The sequence below is a fragment of the Phyllostomus hastatus genome, unplaced genomic scaffold (genome assembly GCF_019186645.2).
Source record: "Phyllostomus hastatus isolate PE091 unplaced genomic scaffold, TTU_PhHast_1.1 phas_scaffold_555, whole genome shotgun sequence".
Classification (NCBI taxonomy): Eukaryota; Metazoa; Chordata; class Mammalia; order Chiroptera; family Phyllostomidae; genus Phyllostomus; species Phyllostomus hastatus.
Window position 1 is genome coordinate 756,802 of NW_025334036.1, and position 27,162 is coordinate 783,963.

The following is a 27,162-nucleotide window of genomic DNA, read 5'->3' on the forward strand; positions in this document are numbered from 1 at the left end:
TGCAGGCTCCATCACGTTGCACGGACGGAAGCCGCAACTCTCCTCCCCCCGGGGGTGCCCTCCCTCCAGCCCCGACGGCAGGGAGGGCGGCCAGGAGCCGGGCGGTGAGCGAGCAGACCCGTCGTCCGTTCATCACGGGCCTCCCGAGCCTCCGTCCGGCCCGGCGTGGCGTGAGGCACCCGGAACGGGGCAGAGACGAGTCAGAGCCAGCCCTGCCCTCATGGGGGACCCCGTCTTCCCACAAAACCCATGTCTGTCCCTGACGGGGAGCCTCTCTGACCTGCAGCCGTCTACCAGGTCACATGTGGGGAGCAAGTCCAATACAAGTGAGCCCCAGTTTCCAGCAGTCTCCAGGCTGTCGGCCCCGGGCGGGGTATGTCCCTTTACCCGGTGCCGCACCCCTGGTGTCCTCCGGAGCAGTGCCCAGCACGGCCGCTGACTGACACCAGGTGCTGTGCCCACTGTCTGGGGAAGGAATGGGCGAGGACTGAGCTCAGGTTCCCGAAACCACCATCCCGGGGCCTGAGACGCCCCCAGTCTGCCGGCACCCCCTCATCCCAGTCTCTCGGCAGCCCAGAGAGCAGGGCCAGCGTGGGGCACGGCAGCCTCTCCGGGCAGGCCCCGGGAGCTGGCCCGTCACGCCCAAGGCCGAGCGGTAGTGCCGGTCAGCGTGGCGGGGGAGCGAAGTCACACAGAATGGGTGCAGACGGTTCGGTCTCACCAAGGCAACATCTTTATGCCTAAGAATTCTTCTTTGGTTTTTTCCCTTTTCTCGTCAGAGACAAGGTGTCCTCAACAGAGGACAAAAACAGGTGTCTAGACATCTAAACTCATTGAAAGAGACAGCCAAGATCGCCTGTAAATCACGGGAACAAAGCATATTTTTGTAGCAGAGTAGACACAAAGTAGCTGCCGCATTCCTCCCTCAGAACAGGTCCTGCTGCAAAGCTCCGGCGAGGCGGCCACGGCCGCACCAACGCGCATCGCTCCTGACCGGTCTGGTCACACCCGACGCCTGGGCCTGGAGGCCACACAGAAGCGGCCTCGTTTACACACCACGGAACCACCTGGCCAATCTGTCTGCTTACACAACCCAGTTCAGAGCAGAAGAGCACACAGGTTCCCTTGGCTGGCACGGCACACGGTTCCCTCTTCTCTTCCAGGCGAGTCCGGCGCGGGGGCTGTGGAGGGCCGTGCAGGAGGCGGCCTCCTCCCGCGGTGGCAGCAGGGCGCAGCCAGGGCCAAGGCCAGAGGCTGAAGCTGGACGCCGTGGCCTGGCCTCTCGCAGGCTCTGGAGACCAGGGGACCCCAGAGCAAGCAGGGGTGAGCGGCTGTCCCGCGTGTCCCCCAGGGAAACTGGGCGGGAAGCCAGGCTGCGGTTCTCTGCCTCCTCTGGGAAGCGGGCTGTGCGCCGGGGGCCAGCGCAGGGGCGCAGGGGAGGCTCCGGGGTGGCCCCGCCGCCGACGCCCTTCTGCTCGGGCAGGGGCACCCTGCCTCGAGCCAGGCCCCAGCTGACAGCCCTGGGTCCCGCCGTGACGGCCTGCGGCCCGTCGTCCTGCCCCCCCGCACCGTGTGGGGGACTCGGGGACACGCATTCCCCTGCCAGCCAGGCACTGGAGCTCCTCGTCACCCGGAGGAGAGGCCCCCAAGATCTCGCCGTCTTGGCCTGGGCCCGGCTTGCTTCTTCACGTGGCTCTGCCCCCCGGTGCCCGTCAGAATGAACAGCTCCAGCCCCTGGACCTGCCAGGCGACTCTGCACCCAGAACCTTTGCTCCCAGCCTCTCCCGGGCCAAGGATGTCTTTCCTACTGGCTGCTGGGAAGTGTCCAGTCCCCTCTCAGCACCAGCTCCAGCGGCATCTCCAGCCACGAGGACCCTCCGGCACACACCCAGGAGCACCTGCTGTCTGTCCCCCCCCTCGCCGCCCAGATGAGAGCGGCCGGAGGCAGGGACTTCGTGTGTGCATGTCCCCTGCATGCCAGTGTCTAGGACCGTGCCTGGAGCAGACGAGTCTCGCGCTGACAGCCCGTGGCCAGGCGGTGGGTTGCATTCATCCCTGCACCCCCCAGCACACGCCTTGACGCGGCGCGGTCATTTTGTACGAGGATGAACGAGGGAAGGGTGAGAGGCAAATGCTCACGTGGACACAAAGCTTATGCCCCCACAGTGAGTGGTGTCCAGCCTTCTGCTCCGCGGGAAGAGTCACCCTTGGCGCTGAAGCACGTTCCGAATCCCCTGCAGACACGTGGTGCAGCCCCGGGGGCCGAGCCAGGGTGTGGCTCACACCTGCCCAAGCCTGAAAATCAGGTTCCACAGTTTGTCAGGACCACACCCCAAAGCACGGTTCCCACTGTGCCTCAGGTTTGAGGGAGCGCCTGCAGAGCACGGGCCTTGGAAATGAAACAGACTCGCCACGTCACCACACACTCGAGGGAGCGCTCCGTTCCGCTCCTCTGTTCATCTGCAGAACCTGTGTCCTGTGTGCCGCCGGGTCGGGGAGCGCAGGGGCCGGGCGCAGAGAGCCGCAGAGAGCGCGTCAGGAGCAGCGGGACCCTGTGCTGTCAGCCAGGAGCCCCCTGTGCCACGTGTACCTGTACAAGTGTTACATTTCAATATGGTTAAAAAAAAAAGCTTAGAATATTTTTTTGTTAAGAATGAAAAAAGCCGCCAACACAAAACATGCCATCTTCAAACTCTTCTCTAGCAGCTATTCTGCTTTTCTGACCCAGGCCCTTTGAGAGAACTTAGCGTTGCACACACATGCAGTGCACACACATGCAGTGCACACACACACGCAGTGCGTGCTGCTGGAGAGATCGTGACCGTCACAGACTGACAGGGTGCGTGTGTGGAAGGTGGGGGCTGGGTGAGTGGAAGCACGCCGTGAATGATGTCCCGGCACGCAAACGCTCTGCTGGGCTTTGGACCTTTCCTGCGAGGACCGCGGGTGCCCAGCCTTTCTTCCTGGAGCCCCTGGGCGGCGTGAGAGCAGGGTGAGCCCCTGCGGTGCTGAGGTGCAGGGACTTCCCGGCCACTCCTCACAGCAGCAGGGAGCGTGGGCCTGGGCCACGGAGAACTTACGGGCACCACAGCACTGGCCTATGACAACGTTATTTAATGATGAAAATGTAATAGTAGTCCGGTCTCTTTGTAGTTCAGTTTACTGCTTTCTCGAGTGAAATAAATGGTCTCTCGGATTTCTCTGGCTTTCATCTCTCTGCTCTGAGTACAGTAGGGTAAGGTTTCAATTGAGGCCCATTAACTGCTCCGAGTGATTCATGTCAGACGTCTTTCCCAGTGTCTTTTCCCAACACGATCTCAGAGCACCTCTGTCTCTGCCGAGCTGTCAGCCGTGCAGCGGCCCATCCGGGCAGAACCACGTGGGTGTGAGGTCTGCCTCCCTCCCACTCCTGCAGCCCGCGGTGGTGAGCGGAGGTCCCCCCGCCGCCCCACCTCCGCCTTCTCGACAAGCATCTGGCGATCCCCAGTCAGTGTCCCACTCCGAGAGGCGTGACCCGGGATGGCGCTGGCGGCTGGGCCACAGCAGCGTGCTCAGTGGCAGCCCAGGGACCCCGGCAGGAGGGGCCCTGGTGCTTCGCATCTTTGGGCACACGGAGGGTCCCGCGGGCAGTGACAGGCCGCGCTCTCTCCAGGGCCTCGCAGCTGGGGGACGTGGACAGCAGAGACGCCTCTGCGGGGTGAGGGCCAGTGCCGGAGCTGAAGGACGGGAGCTGCACACCTTTCCCCACTACGAGCAGGGAGCCTGGAGGTAGACAAGGATGATTTCGGTGGCATCACAGAAGCAGCAGCACCTGTCCTGGCCAGAGAACGGGCACCACGGGGTGTAATCGGCGTGACCACGTTTTATAGCTGAGAAGCGGCACCTGGCAGGTAAGTGCCCTGCCTGGACGGCACAGGCACTGGTGGGTCAGCCGGGACGGAACTGAAGTCGCCTGGGCCCAGCGCCCACCGCGCGGCCCGCCCTCCCCTCCAGCCGGAGCACCACGGCCAGTGCCTGAGAGCAGAGACCGGCCCCCGGCTGCCCCGGCAGACGCACGGCAACTGCCGAAAGCACGAAGGTTCCCGAAGGGATTTCAGAAAAACCCTTTAAAATGCTCTCAGGAGACTCGCTGTTAAAATGAGCAATGTGGTGACTTGGGGCGTTGGAGTGCAGACCCTCCCACAACGGGCTTTCTGGGAGTGGGACACGCCTGCCGGGGGCGGTCCTCTGTCTGAAACCCCGGTCACAGGAAGCCGGGGCCGCTGTGCCGTGACACCGCCAGCCACCTGGCGGGCGCAGGCCCCAGAGGCGCCGGCGTGCACGACCGAAGTCAGTGTCGGGGCCTCCGTGCCACGAGGGCGTGCGCTGGGCCTCCTCGTCTCTGGTTCGTCCTGGCACAGGGACACTCGGGACAACACGCTGCCCGTTCGCCGTCCCCGCCTCGGGAGGGGCGGGGCACGCCCCGTGCTCCTGCGTGGTGCGGTCTTCTCAAGACGGGGTTTGCCGGACACTAAACGGAATCTCCTGTGGGTTTCAGAACCACTGGCTCCAGCAATAACAAAGCTAACAAGTTTCTCTTAGAACGGATTCGAAGATCAATAATTTATAGTGCCAAAGAAACAGCTCTTAGATTTTCAGGTGAAAGTCGGTTTGGGAGGTTTGATCTGTGAAGGAGCAGGGCTGCACCCTCCCACCTCCCGGGCTGCTGTCGTACCCTTTTTTGCGGTCCTGTGCCTGAGGAGGGACGGACGATCTTAACCTCCGACCGTTCACCCGGCAGGTATTTACCGGGGCACCGCGGAGCGCGGGGCGGGGCTCTCCAGGTGCGACAGGGAGAGGCTCGGCACGGAGGGCTGGCTGGCGGAGGCGCACAACCTGCGCGGAGCACGGCCGGCCGCCGTGTGACTCGGGCGTGCCGTCTGCTGCCCTGGGGCCGGGCTGCCAGGGCGAGAGGAAGGGGCCGCGGCTGCCTCCCCAGCGTCCCCCCGAGTCCGCCCCGGACCCTCCCACACCAGCACCTGGGGTCTTGTGGCGGCACGCTCCTGCTCGCAGGTGAGGACACGAAGGCTGTGTCCAGGGACCCGACCGAGGTCGTCGTCCTGGGACAGAACAGAGGGATTTCCGAGCCCGCTGGCCTCAGAGCCCACACACTGGTCCTCCGTGGCGTCCGGCGTGCAGCACCGTCCCAGATCGACTTCAAATCCCCAGCCGCAGACGGACTCTGGGTATGAACCCAGTGCGGCCCGTGGCTGCTGCCGCAGGCCGGCTCGCGGGAGGGCCTGTGGGAGCGCGGTCAGCCGCAGCGGGAGAACGCCCCCTCCTCAGCCAGGCCCCAGAGTGCCCTGGAGGGTGCTGGCCCAGGCAGCACGGCTCCTGACCATCTCCCAGCGGCTTTGTGCAGGGAAAGAGGCGCCCGACGTGGGCACGTGGCACTTCAAACCACCCTCGAGCTGGAAAATTCGCCACAGAGATGAGGAGATGAGGAGGTAAAAAGTGCCTTACTTGGATTCTGTGCGATGGGCGACCTTTACCACAATCGGGCAGAACTGCAAACTGGCAAATGTCCCCACTGTAACACCAGCCAGGTCACTCACTGAAAGTCTTAAAGCAAATGTGTAAGCAGAGGCTATTTTTAATTAGGAAATTTATTGTTCTACCTTGGGGAAAAACCCCGCATTTTTCTTTGGCACCATAATATTGAGAATAACTCCAAAATGGCTGCGTTGCTGAAACTCTTGGGCTCTTCCTGAGACACGACACGTATTTATTTCACTGAAGGCACAGCATTTGTCACATAGAGAAAACACAGAAAACCGAGTGCCCGGGTGACAGCTGCAGGGAGCGGCCGCACTCCCTGTGCGGCCAGAGGCCCTGGATGCTGGCAGCCCCCCTCTGACCACTCCCAGTGCCTGCCTTTCTCAGGACGGGGCAGGGGAGTTCGCCCAGTGGGCGTGACCGCGGACCCTCTGCCTGGGAGAACGCAGAGTAAAGCAGGACGGTCTGGGCAGGGCGGGAACCGGGCCGCCCCTGAAGGTCTCCACACCGGCCTCAGGCTCTGGGACGCTGGGCCCCTGGGCCCCTGTAGACACACGGCTCTGCTCCCCCGAGCACCCATGTGCACCTGTGGGAACAGCCGAGGGGGAGACAACAAGGTACGGAGTTCAGGGATGCTCAGCCAATCAATGTCTGGGTTTTCTGACTAAATCGCCACATTACAAAAGACCTGGACAACGCCCCTCGCACCGCTCAGACCCCATTTCCAGAGCCTCCCTGTCCAGCGTGGTCGCTGGTCTGATCTCCCAGAAGCCTGCAGGGGCCTGCGGTCGGTGCAGAGCAGATGGTTACGTGACAGGCACGCACTCTCCACGGGGGAGCGGGTGGGGACACAGAGACCCTGCAACTCTCCTCAGAGATTCGGGCTCTGACAGCTGCAACCCACGGGGTCTCTGCAAATGAAACAGGCCCTCCCTAGAGGAACATGCGGAGGTGCTCACTCCCCACGCAGCCGTACGCAGGCGGTCCTGTCATTTGTCACTGGAGCTAATTTAATTACCAGGCCACATTTAATTACCCAATATAAAATGCAAATAAAGTGAAAGGCTCACAGCACACACTAAGTATGTTGATTGTAATAATTAAATGGGAAGAAACTTAGAAATAATCATGGAAGTGCCACCAAATGCAAGGAGGTCTTTGATTTAACACAACATTTTCATTAGCAACAGCAGCCCTGCAGGGAGTAGACGACGGCCCCCCCCACCCACAGGGGCACCTGCTCTGCTCTCGGGGGGCTGTGCCCACCAGTCCGGCTGAAGAGCTGAAGGGGGCCACGGCGATGAGCGGCCCCCGGCGCGCTGCCGCGGGAGCTCGGGATGCCCGTCTCACAGAGACCCCTGCTGCTTCCCCACAGGGAACCAGGGCTCTCCTGCAGACGCCTGGGCCTGCAGGTCCCAGAGACTTCGGCCTGATAATGCAGGAACACGGCACGAGTTAGGTACTATAACGCCTCCTCTGAAATTCTTCTGATTTAGACAAAGCGGCCAAATAAATTCACGTTTGTAAGAACAGAGGTGAGCTGGGCCCTGCCAGACCTGCCAGGCAGTTCCTTCTCCTTTCCGAGCCCGTTCCCCCGTCCGTGACGGGAGGGGCCGGTCCACGGGGGGAAGGGTGCGTGGCCTGTGGCTGCAGCTGGGGTCAGAGGTCACGACTGCACCGATCACATCCCTCCCGCAAACACTCACTTAGCAAGTGACTGGGTTGGGGGAGTATAACGGGAATTTGATGAAACAAGATTTTAGAATGAAAATAAACAATCAGCTTTTCCGTTCCAGAAAACCTCCCAGTTCTCCAGGGACAGCAGCTTTATCATCTTAGCCAGCCCACCCTCCTGCTCCGTAACTCACCGAGGTAAGCCCCGAGCCCGACACGTTCTGCAGGCGGGGACAGCTGTGGCTCCAGGTGGCATCCCAGGGCCAGGCGCCTGGCGCCTCACCTGTAAGTCCGTGCTGACCCCTCCATCAACAGGGGGGCCATCTCGGGGAGTGGCGGGGGGGCAGAGCCTGGAGCAGCACAGGGGAGTCTGAAAACCCACAAGACACTCGGAACTCCCAGATCAGAACGCTGGCCGGGCTGTGGTTCAGGCTCAGCCTTTAAAACTATCACCAAACTCATGGGGAGATCATCTAGTATCATCCCCCTTTTTAAAAAGCTTTTTTTTTTTTTTGGTGGTAAAGGTGTGTCACAGGGAACGCACCATTCCAACCGCTTCCAGGCCTGCAGTTCCGTGGCATCGGGCACGCACTCCCGGCACCGCGCCCCGCCCCACGATCCGCCTCCGGCACACCCCGCCCGCCAGAGCGGTGGCAGTGCCCCAGGCCCGGGCGAGGCCGGCTTCCCTGGGATCCCTCAGCGCGTGCCGGCGCCGGCGTCACCCGGGGGGCTTCTCCTCCCCACACTGCGGTCCGGCTGGTGCTCACAGGACACACGCATCATCCACGCCTTCCCAGGACCCCCGTGTCTCCTGAGCCAGGCACACACACGGGCACGTGTGTCCCAGGGCTGCAGAACGGCAGCTCCTCCGTCTTTATTCCTGCTGGTAAAACAACGAGCAGCTTTGTTCTTCAGGCTCCCGGAACCGAACTTTTCGCTGTAGACGGCACACAGCCAACCGCCACGGCACGCACACCGACCAGGCGCCTGCTCACGGGGGCGGAGCCGTCACGACAGACAGCGTGTGTGGTGGGCAACCCAAAGCGGGGCTGTCGGGCCGACTGTGGCCGCCGCACGAGACGCAGCCACACAGACACTGGGACGGGCGCGCATGAGGGACGGTGCCCGTGGAGGGGCCGGTGCACGGGGCGGGACTCCAGCGCGCAGTGTGACCTCGCCCATGGGAAACTGATCACAGACGGGTGGCGGCGGGCGGGAGGTATAGCCTTCCGGTTATGAGATAACAAAGATGGAGAAGTGAGGTTGTCAGGAATTACTACTGGACAGGTCGGTTATGCTGTATCTCTGGTTTGAAAATAAAGGGAAGCATGGTGCTTTATTATTTTTTTCACAAAATCTGTAACGCAGATCTTCCAAGTTCTAAAAGCAGCAGAACCCCATTTACAAAAGAAATCTTGCTCAAGAACCAAATACTCCAAAGAGTTCAAAGCAAACCACTGTAGTGACTCAAGGGGCAGGGCCCCACGTCCTGCCTTCTCAGGCTCCCCTCCGCGCCTGCCGGCAGCCTCCAGCCACCCAGGCAGGGGCCAAAAGCTGCGGGACACGCCCCCGGCCCCAGTACTTCCCACAAAGTGACCCGAGTGGAGAGATGCACTCTACACCTCATCAAAACAAGTCTACGCGCAGAGTGTCAGTACCCATGTGGGGAGGGAGCAGATGCTTCTGTGCAGCTCAAGGCTATTTTATAAAAATGTTATTTCTAAAGCTCTAGAGGAGGCCTAGCGTGAATCCAGTGTGAATCACATCTCTGGCGAGAAGCAGCCAGAGACTTCCAGGTCTCCCTGGAGCCTGCGGGAGAGGGGCCCCCGCGGGACAGACGGGTTCCGGCAGGCCGGCCTGCCTTCCTCGTTCCAGGTCTCCGCGCTCGGGGAGCAGGGCCGGGGCCTCTTACCTGGTTGTCCGGGTGGCCGACGGTGAAGTAGCCCACGCAGACGATGACCTCGTGCAGGAGGCTCTCACAGGAGACTTGGCTGCAGTGGCCCAGGAGGGAGCTGGCGATGTGCCGGAACGCAAGGGACAAGCCTTCGGCCCCTACGATGGACTGGCAAAGACAAGGAGCCGTTAGAGGCCCGCCCGGGGGGCAGGCTGCCAGGCACCAGGTGAGGCCGGGCCCTGTGCACTTGCTGCCACCGTGTCGGGAAAGCATATGACGATGCCCCACAGGCCAGCACGGGGACACTCGGGCTGACAAGGGACTGTGACACAGGCAACGCTGACCCTGAAAAGGGACCCAAAGGAGAGCACAGCTGACCAAACAGATCAAAGCACCGAACGTGTGATTATTTCCTCCACTTTGAGTGAGTTATTTTTTCTCGTCGTACAAACAGTCTTACTGTGAAAAAAATTAGAAAAAGATCAAAATACTAAAAATCATCTGCAAATCTACCATTTAGCTAACTTCCAATGCTTTTTTTCCCTGAAGGAGAAAATATTTTCTTCTCCACAGGCATAGAAATACAATTTTAATTATTTACTTATGTTCAAATAGAAAACATAAATAATTACTATTTGAATGAACAGCTCCCAGCTCCCCAAGGTTCCCGAAGGAATTAAAACCCCAGTAACCACCCACCCGCCCGCCCCCCAAACACAAACCATGAACGCCCCCCCCCCCCAGCTCTGAGGCTTCCGGGGCCCCTTGTGCAGACAGGCCCAGGGCGGCGGGTGGTGGGCACGCGGGAGGAGGGCCCAGGTCTGTCTGCGCAGCCCGGAGCTTCTATTTAATAAACATGTCAGGCAGACAGAGCGACAGGAGGGCAAAGGGGAGAGGCGAGCCCCCAAGACGCCCTGGGCCCACACTGGGGGGAGCCCCCCTGCGGCTGCGGGAGCAGCGGAGTCTTCACCTCACCCCTGGGTCTGAGCTCGGGGCCGGCTGGGAGCAGGTCAGGTTCGTGGCGGCTTGGAAGTTTCCATCAGCGCACTTTGCTTAACGGCGGGAGAAATCCAGTCTTGGAGTGAGTATTGTTGAAACAAAATTACTGCTACACTTAAGAGTGTTTTCTGTTTCAGTTTCACTGCCCCGAGACAAAATGTTTTTCAGGCCCCAAAGAGACTTCAGGAGGGCTTTGCTCCTTTAAATCAAGTGGTGACACCTCCGCAGCTCAGCCCTTATTTAATTAGTTGTGTCCAACATGCTGTGACCCAGTGCCCTCTGTTTAACCTTCACTGATAAGAGCAGGTCAAGGGGCATGTAAGTTTGAATATAAAAATTAAACCAATTTTTCAAGGAATCTATATTTCCTTTTTAGCCAGAATTAATTGCCTGGTCAGAACATTGATTTGTTTCTTGAGACCACCTTCAATTGTAAAAAAGGTCAGACTGTGCGATACACAGTATCTGGGGCCTCGGGGCCATCTGTGCCGGTATGGACTGAGAGTGAAGTCACACTCTCTGCAGGAGGCGCTCTCGCCGAACCAGGCACTCAGCTGCCCGGCCTCGCGGACGGCAGGGGCAGCGCTGGGCACGCTGCCCCGACCCTGGGCTTCCGGGCTCCACGTCGGACTCCACAGTCTTCGTCTTCGCACGCCGACTCCCTCCACTTTCCTCAAGGCCCTACTATGTGCTAGCTCGCACACACCTTTCCGTAATCCCATTTAATCCTCAGACTTGTGAGTTGGGTGGTTTCAGTCTCTATTCCCAGAGGAGAGTCTGAGCCTTCAGGGTTCAGATGACTTGTCTGAGGTCACACGACTCGGCAGCGGCGGCGGCTCAGGGTCAGGTCCGCCACGCCCGGGTCCTCCCTGGACCGGCTCTGCATCCTCGGGAGGCGCCGAGACTCACGCCGTCCCGTCTGGCCCTCCGGCAGGTCAGGTCTCACCCCACCGTCCTCCAGGTCCTGTGGTCCTCCCAGGAGACCCACCGCTGTCTCTCTGATTTTCCTGCGGTCAAGCCCAGGCTGCACCTGAAGTCTCTTTTCCTATCCTTTCCCCACTTCATAGCTCCTAAAATCCCCACTTTGGGCACGTAAGCTGTTTTGGTGAACCAGAACATGAGTTTCTCTGGCTGTATCAATCACAAAAACGACTTTCCTGCCGAGCTCACCTGCCGCTCTACGACGCAGCGTCTCTGTGCTCTGGCTCCTCGAGCTCCACCTGCCCGGTCAGATGGCCGGCGGCACCGGTGGTGCCTGTGCGGGCCTTCTGCCAAACAGAGTGCAGCGGCTCAAAAACCCGACGGCATCTCTGACGGTGCTCCCCGCACCGAGAGGCGGGGACTTTGTGGTCCCCCTTGCATCTGGCAGGCTCAGGGCTGTGGAACCAACCGAGGGCGGGCACTACGGGGCGACACAACCGCCGGCCCTAAAACGCCACTCGTTCTCTGTGAGTTTCCTCCCAGGACGCTCCCCCTCAGAACCCAGACACCACGGTGTTCTGAGAAGCCACGTCGCACAGGGGAGCCCCTGGCCGACAGGCCTCCGTGAATCTGGTGCTGGGGCCGCCCCGGGCCGCAGACGTGAGGGCGAAGGAGCCCCCACACAGTTTCAGCCCGAGCTCTCCGAGCCCGTCTCCCCTCCGTCCACCCGCCCGCTGCCCAGGCCTCTCCGCCGACGCCCCGCATCGTGGGGCGGGGACAAGCCACCCATCCGAACTCTACATCCACAGACCCTCTGACCCTAAATGCAGTGGCTGTTGGTCATCCCTCCGAGTCTGTTTGTTTTTTTAAACGTGCAAAAGTGACTGCAACAGTACAGGGATTGCTGGTAGATGCAGTAAAGGCCCCGGTGCTAGAGAGCGGGGACACTGAGCTCCCCACACGTGCGGACGAGGAGGAACGGGATCCGGGGGGAGAACGAGGAACAGCGATGGCCAAGCGGAGCAAAGTAAGCGAGACAGGAGAGTCAGGACAGAGACGAAGAGGAGGAAGAGGCAGGGAGAAAAGAGTTGAGAGAAACACAGAGCTGCAGGAGGGACGGGGAGAAGGCGGCACAAGCGCTGGAGGCTGCTCTTGGCAGCGGGCGGGGCAGGCCCTGCAGGCGGGGCAGGCGCTGCGCCAGTGGTCCCCGCCGCTGCTGCCCTGCTGTCCCTGGTGACTCTGGCCGAAGGGGCTCAAGGTGGGGACACATTTCGGGCTGGACGTGGCAAGGAGGTGGAGAGGGAAAATCTTGGTTTTTATCTTATTTCGGCACGAAGGGCTCCAGAAATAAGCTTTTGATTTCTCTCGGTTCCAAAGGCTCAGTGTTTTTGAACATTAAATTTCCTACCTGAAAAAGAAAAAACCTGTTTCTAAGCTGACAGTCTACTGTCACAGCATAAAGCAATATTTCTTTCCTTAGCTATAAAAATTTACAGGTCTGCACACTTGACCACACAGGCCCTTTACACCGACACAAACCAGCTACATCACTCGTGGAAGGTCCTATCAACCAAGTCAATTTATCTAACTTTGGTTCTGTGTACGTGAGACACCGTCATTTTCCCTACTATTTAAAAGTTGACGAGATGATAATGCCTTTATTGAAAGAAATTACGACGGAAGATTCGTGAGTAGCAGATTTGGAGAGTCGGGGTACCCGCCCGGGCCCCGCCACACGTCCCCTCCGGCAGGTCTGTGAGATGGGCTCCCGCAGGGCAGTCCCGAGAGCGGATGAGAAAGCACACGCACAGCACCCAGCAGGTCCCCGGGAGACAGTAACTTGATACATGGTCAGCACTACGACCGCCTGCATCGCAGTTACTCCTCAGGCCCAACCAGGGGAAGAAGCGCACGCCACGGTCTGCACTGAAACACGAACCTGTGGTGGGCTAACACCAATCCCAGCCAATGCTTCGTACCTGAAAAGCAGGCAGGTCAAGAGCTGCAAAGCTGTTGAAGAAACGTAAACTCTGAATGGCCACCTGGACCGTGTTCTGGGTGTAGCTCTCCTTGGGGCTGGCGGTGCCGGGGTCCGAGATGGTGCCGTGGAAGAGGACGCAGTAGAGCATGTGCAGAACCCCAGCGAGGTCTGTGGCCTGGAGAGCTGCCGTCAGGCCCGTGGGATCCTGGCGATTGCTGTCGAATATGCTGTGGGACCTGACAAGGAAACATTCGACTCTTTAAACCTGTTTAAAGGATGTTAGCCTTTTTCTAGGAACAAGACGAGGGGACCACGAAAAGCAAACCATCAGAGCTGTGTAATAAGGGCACAAGCACTGGCCCTTTGTGGCCTTGATAGCCCTACTCTGTTCAGGTCCCAGGCAGGTCTGGGCTAACCAGACAGAGCCCACGAGACCTGCTGGGATCCGGACCAAAAACAGCATGGCTTCCCTTCTGGATACACCAAGGGCACCTTCCTAGGTGGGGCAGCTGCCAGGAGAGCAGGGGGCCTCCAAGGCCCAGTGCCGTGCCGGGACCTGGGCCCGGGAGACACTGCAGCCCTCTGAGGGCGCGGCCAACTTCCAGGGGCCCCGGCAAGGGGAGCGCGCAGTAGAGACCTAGGCTCTGCGTGTTACCTTGCCCAGGAGCACGAAAGAGGTGCCACTCATTAAATAAGAATTTGGAAGCCCTGGCTGGCAAGTTACTAGATCCTGTCTATTTTTCTCATGCATAACTTATTTTTTCCAAAGGCATTATTTATTCACGTTAATCTGCTACTTGCATCAGACTGGAGTTTCACTCATCACCACGGTAAGCACTTCTGTCCTGGATGCGCACTATTTCTGACGTGGCTGAAAGGGGAGAGAAGGCGGCTCTCCCACGAAACCCTGTCGTCTCGCTCACGTGGAAGTCCTACTAAGTGCATTCCCGTATCTCCCGCCTCATCTCCTCAGCTTGCCGCAGCTGGCAGGGAAGGAGCTGCTCTCCTTAGTCCCCCTCACTGCACACCGGGAGGGACAAGGGGACCGCCGTCGGTGTGCACATCTGTTGGCGGCACCGGCAGGAGGACGGGTGTAATGTACTCTCGCATCATCGTGGAGAGACGCTTCCTTATGGGACTTGATATCAAGACAAGAAGTTACGAGACGACATCTATTTGCGTACGGGCGCGCGGCCCCCGACAACTGTGAGCTCCAGGCTGCGGGCCCTTCCCTCCCCCACAGCCAGGGACTCCGGGGTCAGACCCTGCCTGGAGACGTGAGCAGAAACTAATGTGTCTGAGTTTATTATATAGGTTCCCAAAAGGGGTCTGTGTTTGTTTAGCACCGACTGCTTTTCAGAACCAGTGACAAGTCAGAAGACATTCTTCCCTAAAGCTACTTCCCACCAGGCTTCGGAGCCCGGGGATGAGAGATGCTGCGGCTTGTGACTGAGAAGGCTCACTGCCCCCCCGCCGCCCCCCCCCCCCGCCGCTGTTTTTAAACTGAGGGTCAGCATGTTCACTTGCAGATATCGAGGAATAAAGTTAACATTTAAAGCTTCTCAATGCTTATTCTTACCAAGGATTTAGTAAATGACACAAATTCACTGCTATTACTTCTTCGAAGAATAAATATAAGGAAAAAAGTCAATAAAGTCACTGGAGTATCCTCCCACTCTCCACCCCACCCCATTATTCAAGTAAATACTAATCCCAGATTACAAAGCAACACATCCCAGGATCTTCTGCAGCATTCTCCGGACAAAACAAAAACGTTCCTTCAGAAAAATCCATTAAATAAGCCTCCAAGAACTCAGACGTGGATGGAGGTGGTTCAAAGGACACAGAGTATTGTTTCATGGAAAAGACCACTCATGTTCAAGTGCAGGCGCAGGGAGGGCGAGGACTAATGCAGTCCCGAAGGACTTCAGAGAATGTTTACTTTTGATCGAGTCTGGAATACAGATAATTTGTCCACGAACAGGCCCCTGGCTTCTGTTGGTCTCCACTGTCAGGTATGGTCACTTTGAGCCTGAATGTTTATAATAAAAAAGTAAAAGGCTTTATTCTTATCAGGCACGGGTTATAAAGTTTTCTTTTAAAAAGACATGAAAAAAAAATCAAGCCTGAAATTTTGTATACTACACTTTGAGATCTTCTAAATCTTACTGGATTTTTAGGGTATTTTTTGTTCGGTTTCTAGGACTAGAGATCCTGGTGGCATGCGCATTTAGGTTCATTAAAAGCTAGACTCAATCAGGAAAAACCATCAGTGCTCCTGCACAATCCCTGAAACCTCAACTTCTCTTTAAAGCAGAGTACGGCTGGGCAAGACACGCAGGGACCTGTGTGGGCGCGACGCAAGTGCCACCCACCCCAAGTGTGGTACTTCAAAGCACTTCCGTAGAGGCCTTCCTTGGCCCCAAAAGCAGCCGTGACAACCCCAGACACAACAGCACGCTGCCCCGTTTGTCCCTGGCTTGTTGGCTGTCATCCCCCTGTCCCAACTCCTGGCTTGAGGGTATCCACCCTGACCGCTGCGGGCATCGTGGCTTTGGGCCTGTTCACTCCTTCAGTCCTGGAAGCCCTGAGGCATCCCCTGTGACCCTCCCTCCCATTTAGCCCCTAACCAAGAGAACTCCACGTGGCGGTTCACAGAGTTTGGGGGGAACACAGGGGCGCAACGATCGGTCTGATACTCTCTATTTAATGAGCCAAAGTACCTGTGCTCCAGGGACAGTGACCACCTGAGATGTGCAACACTGAGCAAGACCAGGCAGCTGTCCCGGAGGAGGTTACAGGCTAGCAGGGGCAGGTGGGTGGAGCAGTAGGCCCGCCCTGCCGCTGGAATAAATGACCGCAGTCCAGTTCTGGGGGTTAGAAACCCGGCACAGGTCTCCCTGGACTACAGTTGTGGTGTCACCGCAGCTGTGTTCCCTCTGGCAGCTGGAGGGAGAAGCCTTTCACAGGTTTCACAGGACAGCTGCAGTGGCTCGTGGCCCCTCCTCCACGGTCAAGTCTCTCAGGCAGACTTTCCTGCCGCCTCCTCTCACTCAGCGACCTCCGTGATCACAGGGGGCGCTGCAGAACCCAGGAGAATCGCCCATGCCACGATCCTAAAGCCTTTCTGCAAACCCCTTTGCCAGGTGAGGTGACGCCTTTATAGGCTCTGCGACGAGGATATAGATATCTTTGGAAGGGGCATCATTCTTTTTCCCCAATACTTTTTTACTGTAGTAAAATACACACAAAATGTACTATTTAATCTATTTTCAAGTGTACAGTTCAATAGTATTAAATAATCTCATAATATTATACAATCACCACCACCAACCTTCACCATAACTCCATTATATAAAGCTGAAACGCTGTATCCATTAAACAAAAACTCTGCTTTCCATTTTCTGTCTCTATGGTTTTGACTATGCTGAGCACCTCATGTAACTGGAATTATCATATGCTTTTTGTCTTTTTGTCACTGGCTTATTTTACTTAGCATAACGTCCTCGAGGTCTGTCAATGTTGCAGTATATTACATAGTTTTTTCCTTAAGGCTGAATAACATTCCGCTGTATGTATATATGCCACTATATGCCACATTTTGTTTATCCACCCACTGGACACTTGGGTTGCTTGCACATTTTAGCTGTTGTGAATAATGCTGCTCTGAACATGGGTACACAAATACGTTTTCAAAACCCTGTTTTCGATTCTTCTGAGAATATATCCAGAGGTGGAATTGCTGGATCATAGGGTGATTCTATTTTTAATTTTTCTATTCTTATGGAGGAGCCACCATAATGTCTTTCACAGCAGCTCTACCATTTTACACTCCCACCAACAACGCACGAGGGTTCCAGTTTCTCCACAACCTCACCAATATTTGTTATTTTCTTGTTTTTATTCTTGATAGTAGCTATGCTCATGGGTGTGAGGTACTATCTCTGTGTAATTTTGATTTCCCTATAAGCAGTGATGTTCAACATCTTTTCCTGGGCTTATTGGCAATTTGTGTATATTCTTTGGAGAAATTTCTATTCAAGTTTTTTTTGTTTTTGTTTTTTTACCATTCTTTCAATCAAGTTTTTTTGTTGTTGAGTTTTAGGAATTTTCCATAGTTTCTGGATAGTATAATCCCTTATCAGGTACACGATTTGCAACTATCTTCTCCCATTCTCTGGGTTGCTTCTGTACTCTACTGACAGCGTCTTTTGATGCACAAAATAAATTTTTTCCATGAGGTCCAACTTGTGTATTTTTTCTTTTATCATCTATGGCTCTGGTGTCATATGCAATAAACCACTGACAAACCCAATGTCACAAAGCTTTGCCCTAAATATTCTTCTAAGAGTTTAATAGTCTCTGATCCATCTTGAGTTATAGTGTTAGGTAACGGTCTAGCTTCACTCTTTTGCTTGCGAATAAATACCCAGTTTCCCCAGCACTGTTTGTTGAAGAGGCTGTCCTTTCCCAATGGTCATGGCACACTTGTCAAAAATCACTTGACCACGTATGTGAGGGTTTATTTCTGGGTTCCGTTCTGTTCTCTTCTATTCTATTGGTTTATATGCCTGTCTTTATGCCAGGACCATGCTGTTTTGATTCCTGTATCTTTGTAGTACAGTTTTGAAATCAGCAAGCATGAGTCCTCCAGCTTTGTCCTTTTTCAAGACTGTTTTAATTACTGGGGTCCCTTGAAATTCCATATGAATTTTAGGGTGAGGCCAGTGAGAAGAAACTCTCGGCTGTGGTTGGGGTCTGAGCAGAGGCCCGAGAAGGTGGAAGATAAAGAGGTGATGGGCTCAGGACACTCTGGGGACAACGAAAGGTGAGAGGAAGAAGGGCAGGAGGGGCCCAGGAGGTGGGACTGAAGGCAGCAGATGAGGCCCTGGGTCTGGGACCCCTGGCCCAGGCCAACACTACACGCTGGCATTTCTAACTGCCAACCAACCACTATTCCCTCAGTTCTGTCTTTGTTTACAGCCTGGTACTAGGTGCCTGAGGGGAGCCGCTGGATATTTGGTCTCATTCCTTAGGGAAATCTTTTCATCTGAAGACATGAAACATACACAGGACATGGGAACTAATGGATTAGAAATAGACAAATACTGAGAAACCGGTACAAACAGTAGGCTCCATCTCACATTTCCAAGGCAAGGTCTCCTCTGATTGAACTGGATATGACTGAACTGGATTCTGGGAGACAGAACTTAAAAATAAGTAAGGTTTGGGGTCTTAAAATCAGATCAGATGACTAGAATCATAAGCAAAGTAAGGTAGGAGGAATCCTCAATATTGAATGAAAGCCAAAGAGTTTAGAATCTGACATATTAAATATAAGTTCCTGGTAGAAATTGGGAGTTGAAATTTCAACAGGAAATATCTTATTACCAACATGGTTTGTGTTTTAACTTTACATGCTGACTTGATTTACTTTTTCCTATTTGTTTTTCTCTTGTTCTAACTTTTCATGTTTAACTTTAATCTTTAAAAAGATTTTATTTATTTATTTTTAGAGAGAGGGAAAGAAGGGAGAAAGAGAGGGAAAGAACCATTGATGTATGAGAGATACATCCATTGGTTTTTGCACACCCCCGACTAGGGACGTGGCCCACAATCCAGGCATGTGCCCTCACTGGGCATCGAACCAGCGACCTTTTGGTTTGCAGGCAGGTAGTCGAGTCACTGAGCCACATGAACCAGGGCTCATGTTCTTGTTTTTAAAGTTTAGGCCTGGCTGGTGTGGCTCAGTGGACTGAATGTGGACCTGTGAACCAATCAGGGCACATGCCTGGGCTGTGAGCCAGGCCCTTGGTCAGTGGCATGTGAGAGGCAAACCAGACACTGATGTTTCTCTCCCTTTCTTACTCCTTCTCTTTCTCTCTGTCTAAAAATAAATAAATAAAATCTTTAAAAATTTTTAAAAGTTTATACAGGTTAAGGCAAAAGTATGTTTACAGTCGTAAGTACAGGGAATACAGTGTTTATTCCTGTATTATTATTTATTATTGCATTATTTTCCATACAGACAACTGTAACCCTACTCTTGCCCCACCCCGTGCTTCTGTAAGGCAGCTCAAGTCTTGTTGGGAACACAGTGGGACACAGTGAACACATATTAAAAAACCAGCACTTAGGCAGTTAGTCCCCATCTGCCCTGCCCTGTCCAACCCCATGAGGGAAGAATTACCAAATTCACTTTCATAATATGAGGAACAGGCCTTGCAGCTGGAGAGTCTGCCGCGGGTCACGGAGTTGGGAGAGCAGGAACTACAACCACATGTTCAGATTCCCAAACGTGTGCCGTCCAACACGTGCTGCAGTTTTCCTCTTGAGAGCCTGCCTCCAAAGTTCCACAGCCAGAAGGCCAACGGCGAGTGTGTCCTTAAAGGAAACAGAGGGGAGGCCCCGGGGAAGAGCCTCACGAACCGCAGACAGGTTCGAACAGCGCTCAGAGGGTTCCGACCCCCAACCTTCAAGTCTCCCCCGATCCAGAGGCCAGACACCGGGCACAGAGGTGAGCCGCCCCTCCGTGACGTGACCAACCCACAGCCGCTGGGAGGTTCACCGGCCGGGGTGTTACGTCCCTGAAGTCTGGAGCACTCGGGGCCACAGCCAGAGGGCGGGCAGGAGAAGAGACGCGGAGGAGCGGGCACAGGAGGGCCAGGCCGGAGGGGCTCGGGGAGAGCAGTGCGGCTGAGGAGCCTGCGGGACGAGGCTGGGCCGGCGGCAGGGGACAAGGACCCCAGCCTGGCGTAAGGAGAGACAGTTTAGGCCTCACATGTGATCAAAGGCAGAATAGGGTCCCTTTTCAGGTAATGACTTCCTCGTCAATGGAGATATTCAGATGTAGTCTGGGCGAAGTTACTGAAGAGATTCAACCCTGAAAGGAAGCCTTCAGGTTCCTTCCGGGCAGCAGATCGGGACAGCAGGTGAGGCCCAGGTATGAAGAGGAGGTGAGGCAGGGATGATGGTCCGGGGCCCAAATGCCTGGGAAACCAACACCAATCACAAAAGCAGATGGTGAGAAGGTTCCAAACATTCTTCTTTTCTGCTCCGCATGCCTCTCCACCGCCTTCATAATACACGCTTCACGCGGTTCGCGATTCCTACTCCCAAACGTGGTTCGTGGCACGCCGCCACCATGATCAATGGCCAGTGCGGACCCCACTGTCACGACCACCTCCCAGCAGATCACGTTCCGCGGTTCACATGTTATTTCCACGTTTACTGTCGCATTGGAGCCCCGTAACAGCCTGGGAGGTGCCAGATCGCCGCTACATACGCCTCGACATCCAGGTGGGCCGGGCCTCCGGCCAGTCTTCCCACCTTCCTGCTTGGTGTCCTTGACTGTGCTTTTTCCTTGTTCCCCTTTCTCCCACCACTGCGTGTTCCAACCCCTTATATCTCTCAAGGCCCGGGGGGAACTTCAGCTGCTGTAGAAAACAGCTAATTCCTTCACTAAGAGTCCTCTGTCCTCCGTGAACTCCGCCAGGACGGTGTGACGGGCAGGCCGCGCTCGGCGCTCCCACATACCCTGCAGCCTCTGTCCCACGCCGTGGACAGTGGCACAAGTCGCGTCTTCCCCGTGCCAGCTGACAGGGTCCTTGAGGACAGGACAGATGTCCGAGTCCTTTCTGCTTTCTCCCACGCCCAGCACAGGGCCTGGCACCGAGCAGGTGCTGCACAAATGTTTGTTTCATGGATGCGTGAGTGATTCGGGCAGGCAGAGTTCAAGCCGACCTTTGCCTGATCGAACGATCCTCTAGCACCCTTGAACACTCGGGAAGCACTTATGCACACCCACCCAATCAGTGGGCTGACTCACAAACCAGTCTTGTCTTTTTTGACATCAGTTTCCAGGGACCCTGCCTGGAACCCACTTTGCTGATGTAGTTGATGGACATGAAAACAAACACCAGAAATACACAGAACAACGGACGTCTAGGCACAGAAATACTCCGGAATGCAGAACTGGCTGGGACCGAGCAGCTCCTCTCCGGTGCAGCCCCCTTGCTGTGGAGCCCCCTCCCCGGCCCTCTCGTTGTGGTGCCCGGCGCGGCCACGGGTCCAGACAGGACACCGGGGAAGCCAGGGGCCTGTGTTCTGACCTCCCTGTGGGGCCGAGGGGCCAGCACCTGAGGGGGCCTCAGCAACGCACCGCCCTGAGATCTGAACGCCCTGAGATCCTTTCTTCTTCTTGTAGGACCAAGAACGGAAAACTGGTGACAGTACAGGCCAAAGAAACAGCGTTTCTGAAAGTCCTATACGGACTGTTGAACTCTGTTGAAGCGGTAGTCTGTGAGCGGTTCCCACATTAAAATTCTGGAGTGATCCTAAGGTAAAAGCAATCCTTTTATGAGAAGATCACAATTTCCATTTTTCCTTAAAATGCAAGTTCATCGTTCAAAAGCAAGCAGTGCTTTTCTCCCGCACACTGAAGCACGATTAACAGCACAAATTCTGACACCCGAACTGTCTTTCAGAAAAGCCAGGTAAAAATTAGGAGATTAAGGGCACAATGACAGCAGGGCCGAGGCAGACCTGGGTAATCGCCCCCACAAAGGCAGGCCACCAACAGACCCTGGTGTTTACTCAAAGCCCGGGGCTCTCCATTAGGGACCTGATTATCTCAGGGCGGCCGGCGCACCACCGGGCGAGTTGTGGGGGCCTCTCTGGCTCCTCTTTGTCTTTGATTCCTGCCGCTCACAAGCGGCCTGGAGCTCACGCCTCCCCGGACACGCGGGGCTTCCCCGGCAGTCCACACAGGCACTCCAACATCACAGCAGCCACCCTGCGTTTCTCCCCAGACGCACTGTGACCTTGTGCAGACTCTCCATGTGACACACATAACACAGTCCTTTCGATAGGCTCCTGCGGTTTACAGTTCAGAAATATAATTCCCACAAAGAAAGGGGAAGTAGAAAAAATGGTCTGTCAACACCAGAGGGGTCATGCGGTCTGGAGGGGTCAGGAGATGCTGGAGGCTGGAGGAGGACAGGATGGCAGCAGTCAGGGGTCAGCTGGCTCCGTGACCGGGGATCCAACCCACAACTCAGGTACGTGCCCCGACCGGGGATGGAACCTACACCCTTGTGGTGTGAGGGACTACCTTCCAACCAACCGGGCCACCCGGCCAAGGCCAATAGTTTTATTCTTGACAAACCCCTAAAAAATAATTTGTATGCACAGCTGCTTAGAACTTCATTATAGGAAAGTGACTTTACTGAAAACCCTCAATACGCCTGACAGGCCACACTCCCATCAGAAACACTGAGTCGGTTCTGCACAGGCTTCTCGCTTGGTGGGGGGAGGGAGGAGAACAGGGGGCTCCCTCTGCCCCGCCTGGGAGAGTCGCTGCTCGGGGACAGGCCCCAGGTGCGGTCTAAAGAGCCGCGCAGGCCCCTGGAGTGCTGGCTACACTCACGCCCATGGGTCACATGTGACTCAGCGCAGGGGGCAAAGCCCGCGAGCTGCAGCCGTGGGGGCGGGGCTGGGAGGCTGCTGATGCTGTGCGCAGGGCCTGGCTGGTGTGGCTGAGCTCTGTCACGGGCACACGGACTTGAAGAGCCTCACTGGGCTCCTCTGGGCCCCAGAGTGAGAGGGAGTGGCTGTCCTCTGCGGTCTCTTCTGGCAGTGACCGTTAAGTTCAGGACATCAGCCAGGAAACCAGACTCTGACGGGAGGTCGCAGCCAAATTTCCACACGGGAAGCCAGTAAGGACAGAGGTAGGAGAAAGGAAAGAGGCCAAGTGACCTCCCGCCTCCCTACAAGACGACCTCAAGGTGGCCAAAATCTAAGAGATGTGTCACAGTTCAGTCCAGACGGACGTGGGCAGGGAGGCACCTTACCTTCCGGTGACAGCCCGGCACAGCGTGCAGGCGCCCTGCAGGAGTCCCGCGGCGTGCTGCAGGAGCGCGGCCAGCCTGGGGCTCTCGTCCACCGGGCCCTGAACCGACAGGAAGCAGCCGCACAGCTTGTCGATCAGGCCGACGTTCACCACGTAGCTGCGGGCGAGGAGAAAGGTGTCGGCAGCCTGCACGGGCCGGCGACACCCCCAGAGGGGAGTCCTCACACACACACAGGCGCACGGGCCTGGACGGGCAGACACAACACAGGTTTGCGTGCAGCCTCGCAAGGAACGATTTCCTTAACACTGAGTCCTGAATGATCAGCTGTTTCTGTAAGCGAGTCCCTTCTCTGCTCTGGTTGTCCTAAGGCTGCTTTTCCAGAAAGATGAGTGAAAACGATTATCCGGTCGTTCTTGCTGGTCTGGGGCATCTGAACATAGCTGGCGTGATTTATAATGCGCTCTACACTGTCGAGAGGCAGAACTCCTTGAACCACGAGGGACCCACATTTACGCCGCACGGGTCCCAACAAGACGCCGCTGCCCAGACCCTCCTGTTCGAACTTAAACCTCTCGCGCCAACTGCAGGGGCTCTGGGTGTGGAAACGCTGCCACTACCAGGCACGGAACAAACACCGAGAATCTAACTGCTTTCTGCTATGAAAAGTGCCAGCCCCGAGAGCTGACAATAACATTTAAGAGTCACTTTCATCTTTCCAGCCCCTTTTCCTGAATTATTTATTAAAGTGGATGAACAACAGTCCACAAAGCAGCAATCATTGAAAATAATATTTTAAGATCATCAATGACCTTGTAGATCCATCGCCTTAGCGTAGCCATTGTATTCTGACTCGGTGCTACTGCATTTGCATGCGTGGGAAGGACAGGCCCTCGAATGTGGCTGTCTGAAAACCGACACGTTAACTTCCAGCGACATGTGTGAGGCAATCGACACGTCTGCTCCTGAGCACGCCCTCCCTGTTCAGCACACCTGTGCGTAAGAAGAAGGCGAATCCGAGGAATTATTCATGCTCGGAGCCTCTCCCAAGTTCACGGAAGGCACGGGTCCTGTCTGCTTTCTCCTCTTACACCAGGGGTGTGTCCCGGGCTACGGAGCAGCTGCTGCGGACCCCACACCCGGAGCGTGAGAGGACGGCCACCAGCCCTGTGCTCTCCCGGCCAGGAAGACTCAGACCGGCACACGCACACACACGGCGGACCTCAGGGTGACCTTTAAAAACTGGCTCTTACATTTGCACGAAACTTTTCAACCCACACAGTGTGCCCACATCAACCATCCCTGTGAATTGCGTGAACCACCCCAGGGGAGTGGACAGCGGCAGTTTCGTTTCTGCCCGCCCTGGGCATGCATTTTCCCTCCACGTCCACGTGGTCCTGCTGGGCTGTTCAACGCTGTGCCCTCTGCTCCAGGACAGGCTACGTACTCCTCACTTAGCACCAGTAGTACCAGGTTCCAGGGCTGGCACACGACCAAGGAGGACCACTGGGCATCCTCTGTGAAATTAGCCCGTGATCACGGGAGGGCATCTCCCCAGTGGGGACGTGTACGCCCAGCTGTGAGTCTGGGGCAGGCTGGCAGCCACTCGCTGGCCCCCGGGAGGACGTGCGCCTCCAGAAAGGACCAGGGAGGCGGAGGAAGCAGAAGTGTGAAAAGAGAGTCCAGACGATATACCCAGAGCCCTAGATTTATAAACTCGGTGCAATCCCTAATCGAAAATTCCAACGGCATTTTTTGCAGAAACAGAAAAAAACAACTGCATGGAACCACAGAACACACCCAAGCGCCAAAGCTGTCCTGACAGACAGGTACGAGGCTACAGCAGGAACTAAACACAGGAGCGTCCCGGCATGAGACAGACACGCAGGATGCAACACTGAGGTGGAGGGAGACGACCCCTTAAAGCGACCACGAGCAGGTCGCCTCTGACCCAGCAAGGCTCCCTGGCCGACACAGTGGGAGGCCTGGGGGACGCACAGTTCGTGTGTCTGAAGGCAGGCCCATTAAAACTTGCAGGGGCGGTAGGACGGGGCCTGGGCAGGAATGGTGCACACAGCCCTGATCCCCCAGCAAATGAGGCAGCAGAGGAGGAGTCAGGAGCAGCCACCACCCCAGGACCCCGTGGTGGGTGGGAGGGGCAGCAGCTGGGTTGGAGGTTGAGCATCTGGCTTCCCAGCTAGAGAACAGCAGGGCCAGCGGCCAGCAGGAACCAGGTAGCAATGTGGAAGCTCATGACCCCAGACTCCCCCTTCCCCTGTCTGTGGACACAGCAGAGCCACCCACCACCACCCTGTCACTGAGGCTGCTCGACTCTGGCAACCCACAGGAATGCCCGGTCCCCAGGACCCTGGAGGTGCCAGTAGCTCAGGTGCAAGAAAACAAACAAACAACAACAAAAAATTGCACTATAGCACCATCTACTGGAAAACAAAAGAAAGACTCCTAATCATCAACCTGCTCAATTGTTAAAAATCAAAACAGTACCCAAAGAAGAAAGGTGTTCACCACCTCAAATGTGCCGCAGAGAAGCTACCCGTCAAGCACGATGAACCACCAAGTAACACAGTGTCACAAAAAGACAATGACGATCCTCCAGAACCCAAACTCAGAGCCATGGAAGCTGCGATCCCAATGCCAGAGAATTCAAAATCAGTACCATGAAGAGACTCAAGGAGATAGAAGAAAACCCAGAAAGGCAGCCCAGTGGCCTCAGGCACAAATTCATAAACAGAGGAAGTACTTTACCAAAGTCCTGAAGCTACACAGAAGGAATCAAACAGAAACTCTGGACCTGAAGCACTCAGTGAATGAGAGGAAGGATGCAGTAGGAAGCACTGGTAACAGGGCAGACCACACGCCAGAGAGGACAGGAATCTAGACATGACTCCCACGGAAGAGGAGAGAGACCCGAGATCTGTCTGCCTCCAGGAGAAAGGGCGACGCTGGACAACGGGTACCCCCAGAACGAGGGGGAAGAAATGGGGCGGCGAACAGAAAGTCTCTTTCAAACAACTGAGATGAGAACTTCCCAAACCTGGAGAAGGAGCTGGACATACAAGTACAAGAAGCTAATAGAACAACTAATTATCTCAACACAAAAAGACCTTCTCCAACACATTATATTAAAGTTGTTAATAGAGGGATGGGTGGGTGGGCTGGGATGAGAGGAAAGGACAGAAAACTGTACTTGAACAATGATTAAAACAAAATTTTAAAAAAGTTAATATTCAACAATAAAGAAAGAATCCTAAAGACAGCGGGGAAAGAAAGAAAAGACCATGAGATACACAGGAAACACATTCACTCATGGGGTTTCATCAGATTTCTCAGCAGAAACTCTCTCGGCCAGAAGAGGACGGCACGGCAACCCGACTACCGCCAGAATGGCACCCGTCAGCAGAGAGCGCAGGCTCCGCAGTGACCAAGACACAGGGACGCCGAGCGGGACCTAGCGACTGAGAGAAAGGCCGGGGAGGGGAAACGGCAGGTGCTGCCCGACACGTGGTTGCGAACGCAAAGGGCTCCGCTCCCTCCAGCAATAGCGATGCCGGGGAAGGCGGGCGGGCAGAGGGGAGGGCAAGTGAGCACAGTCGCCCAGGTTGAGGAAGATCCTGAATGACACAGCTAACCCCCCACAAAGCACCTGAGGACGCCAGAGGGGCTTTGGTGCCGGTGACAGGAGCACACGCAGAAGAGGGCACTCTCCTCCTCCTGTCAACCCACCACCGGCTCCAGACAGCAGCCAACCGCACGGAGTCTGGGAGCCAGACATCAGAGCAAGTCACAGAGGAGCTGCTGAGAGACGGGGCAGGGGCTGTAGAACCCTGATGGAAGCTCAATGTCCTGCCTGACTCCAGGCTCACAGAGGAAGAAGAGGTCAGAGTTCAGAGCAGGAGCACACTTCCCCGGGGAGGCACAGGAAGCATACAGGAGCTGGGAGTCCAGCTAGACCTGAGTTCCAGTCCCGACTCTCCTACCTGCTCTAGAACTTTCCTCTTACACAATCCTGGGCAAAGCACTCACACTTGCTGCGCAACCTCCTCACCCCCAGCGCCTGCATTAGGAATCCGACGCTTACAGGGCTGCAAAGCCTCTGTCCGAGACCCTGCACACAACGGCCGCTCCGTAAGTGGCGGCTGCTATTATTAAGTCTGAACCGAATTTACAACCAGAGATGACCTGGGATAGGAGAATTCTGAGGAATTCTGAGGTGAAAAGAGTTGGTAGCAACAGTTATAAAAGCCTGGACACAACACGTCCAACATCAGATACCTAAACGTTGGGGAAGA

The 27,162-nt window shown here is 55.9% G+C and overlaps 1 protein-coding gene across 3 annotated transcripts in view; it reads right to left on the minus strand.

The window, feature by feature from the left end:
• The window catches only part of SCAPER (S-phase cyclin A associated protein in the ER), a 143,368-nt gene that overhangs the window by 11,779 nt on the left and 104,427 nt on the right, over positions 1 to 27,162 (minus strand). For all 3 annotated transcript variants that reach the window (XM_045824868.1, XM_045824867.1, XM_045824870.1), the window contains exons 27-29: positions 22,856 to 23,011; positions 13,003 to 13,240; positions 9,122 to 9,271 (exon numbers count right to left, since the gene is read on the minus strand). In XM_045824868.1, coding sequence (XP_045680824.1) covers positions 9,122 to 9,271; positions 13,003 to 13,240; positions 22,856 to 23,011 — 544 coding nt within the window. The remainder of the gene's footprint in view (positions 1 to 9,121; positions 9,272 to 13,002; positions 13,241 to 22,855; positions 23,012 to 27,162) is intronic.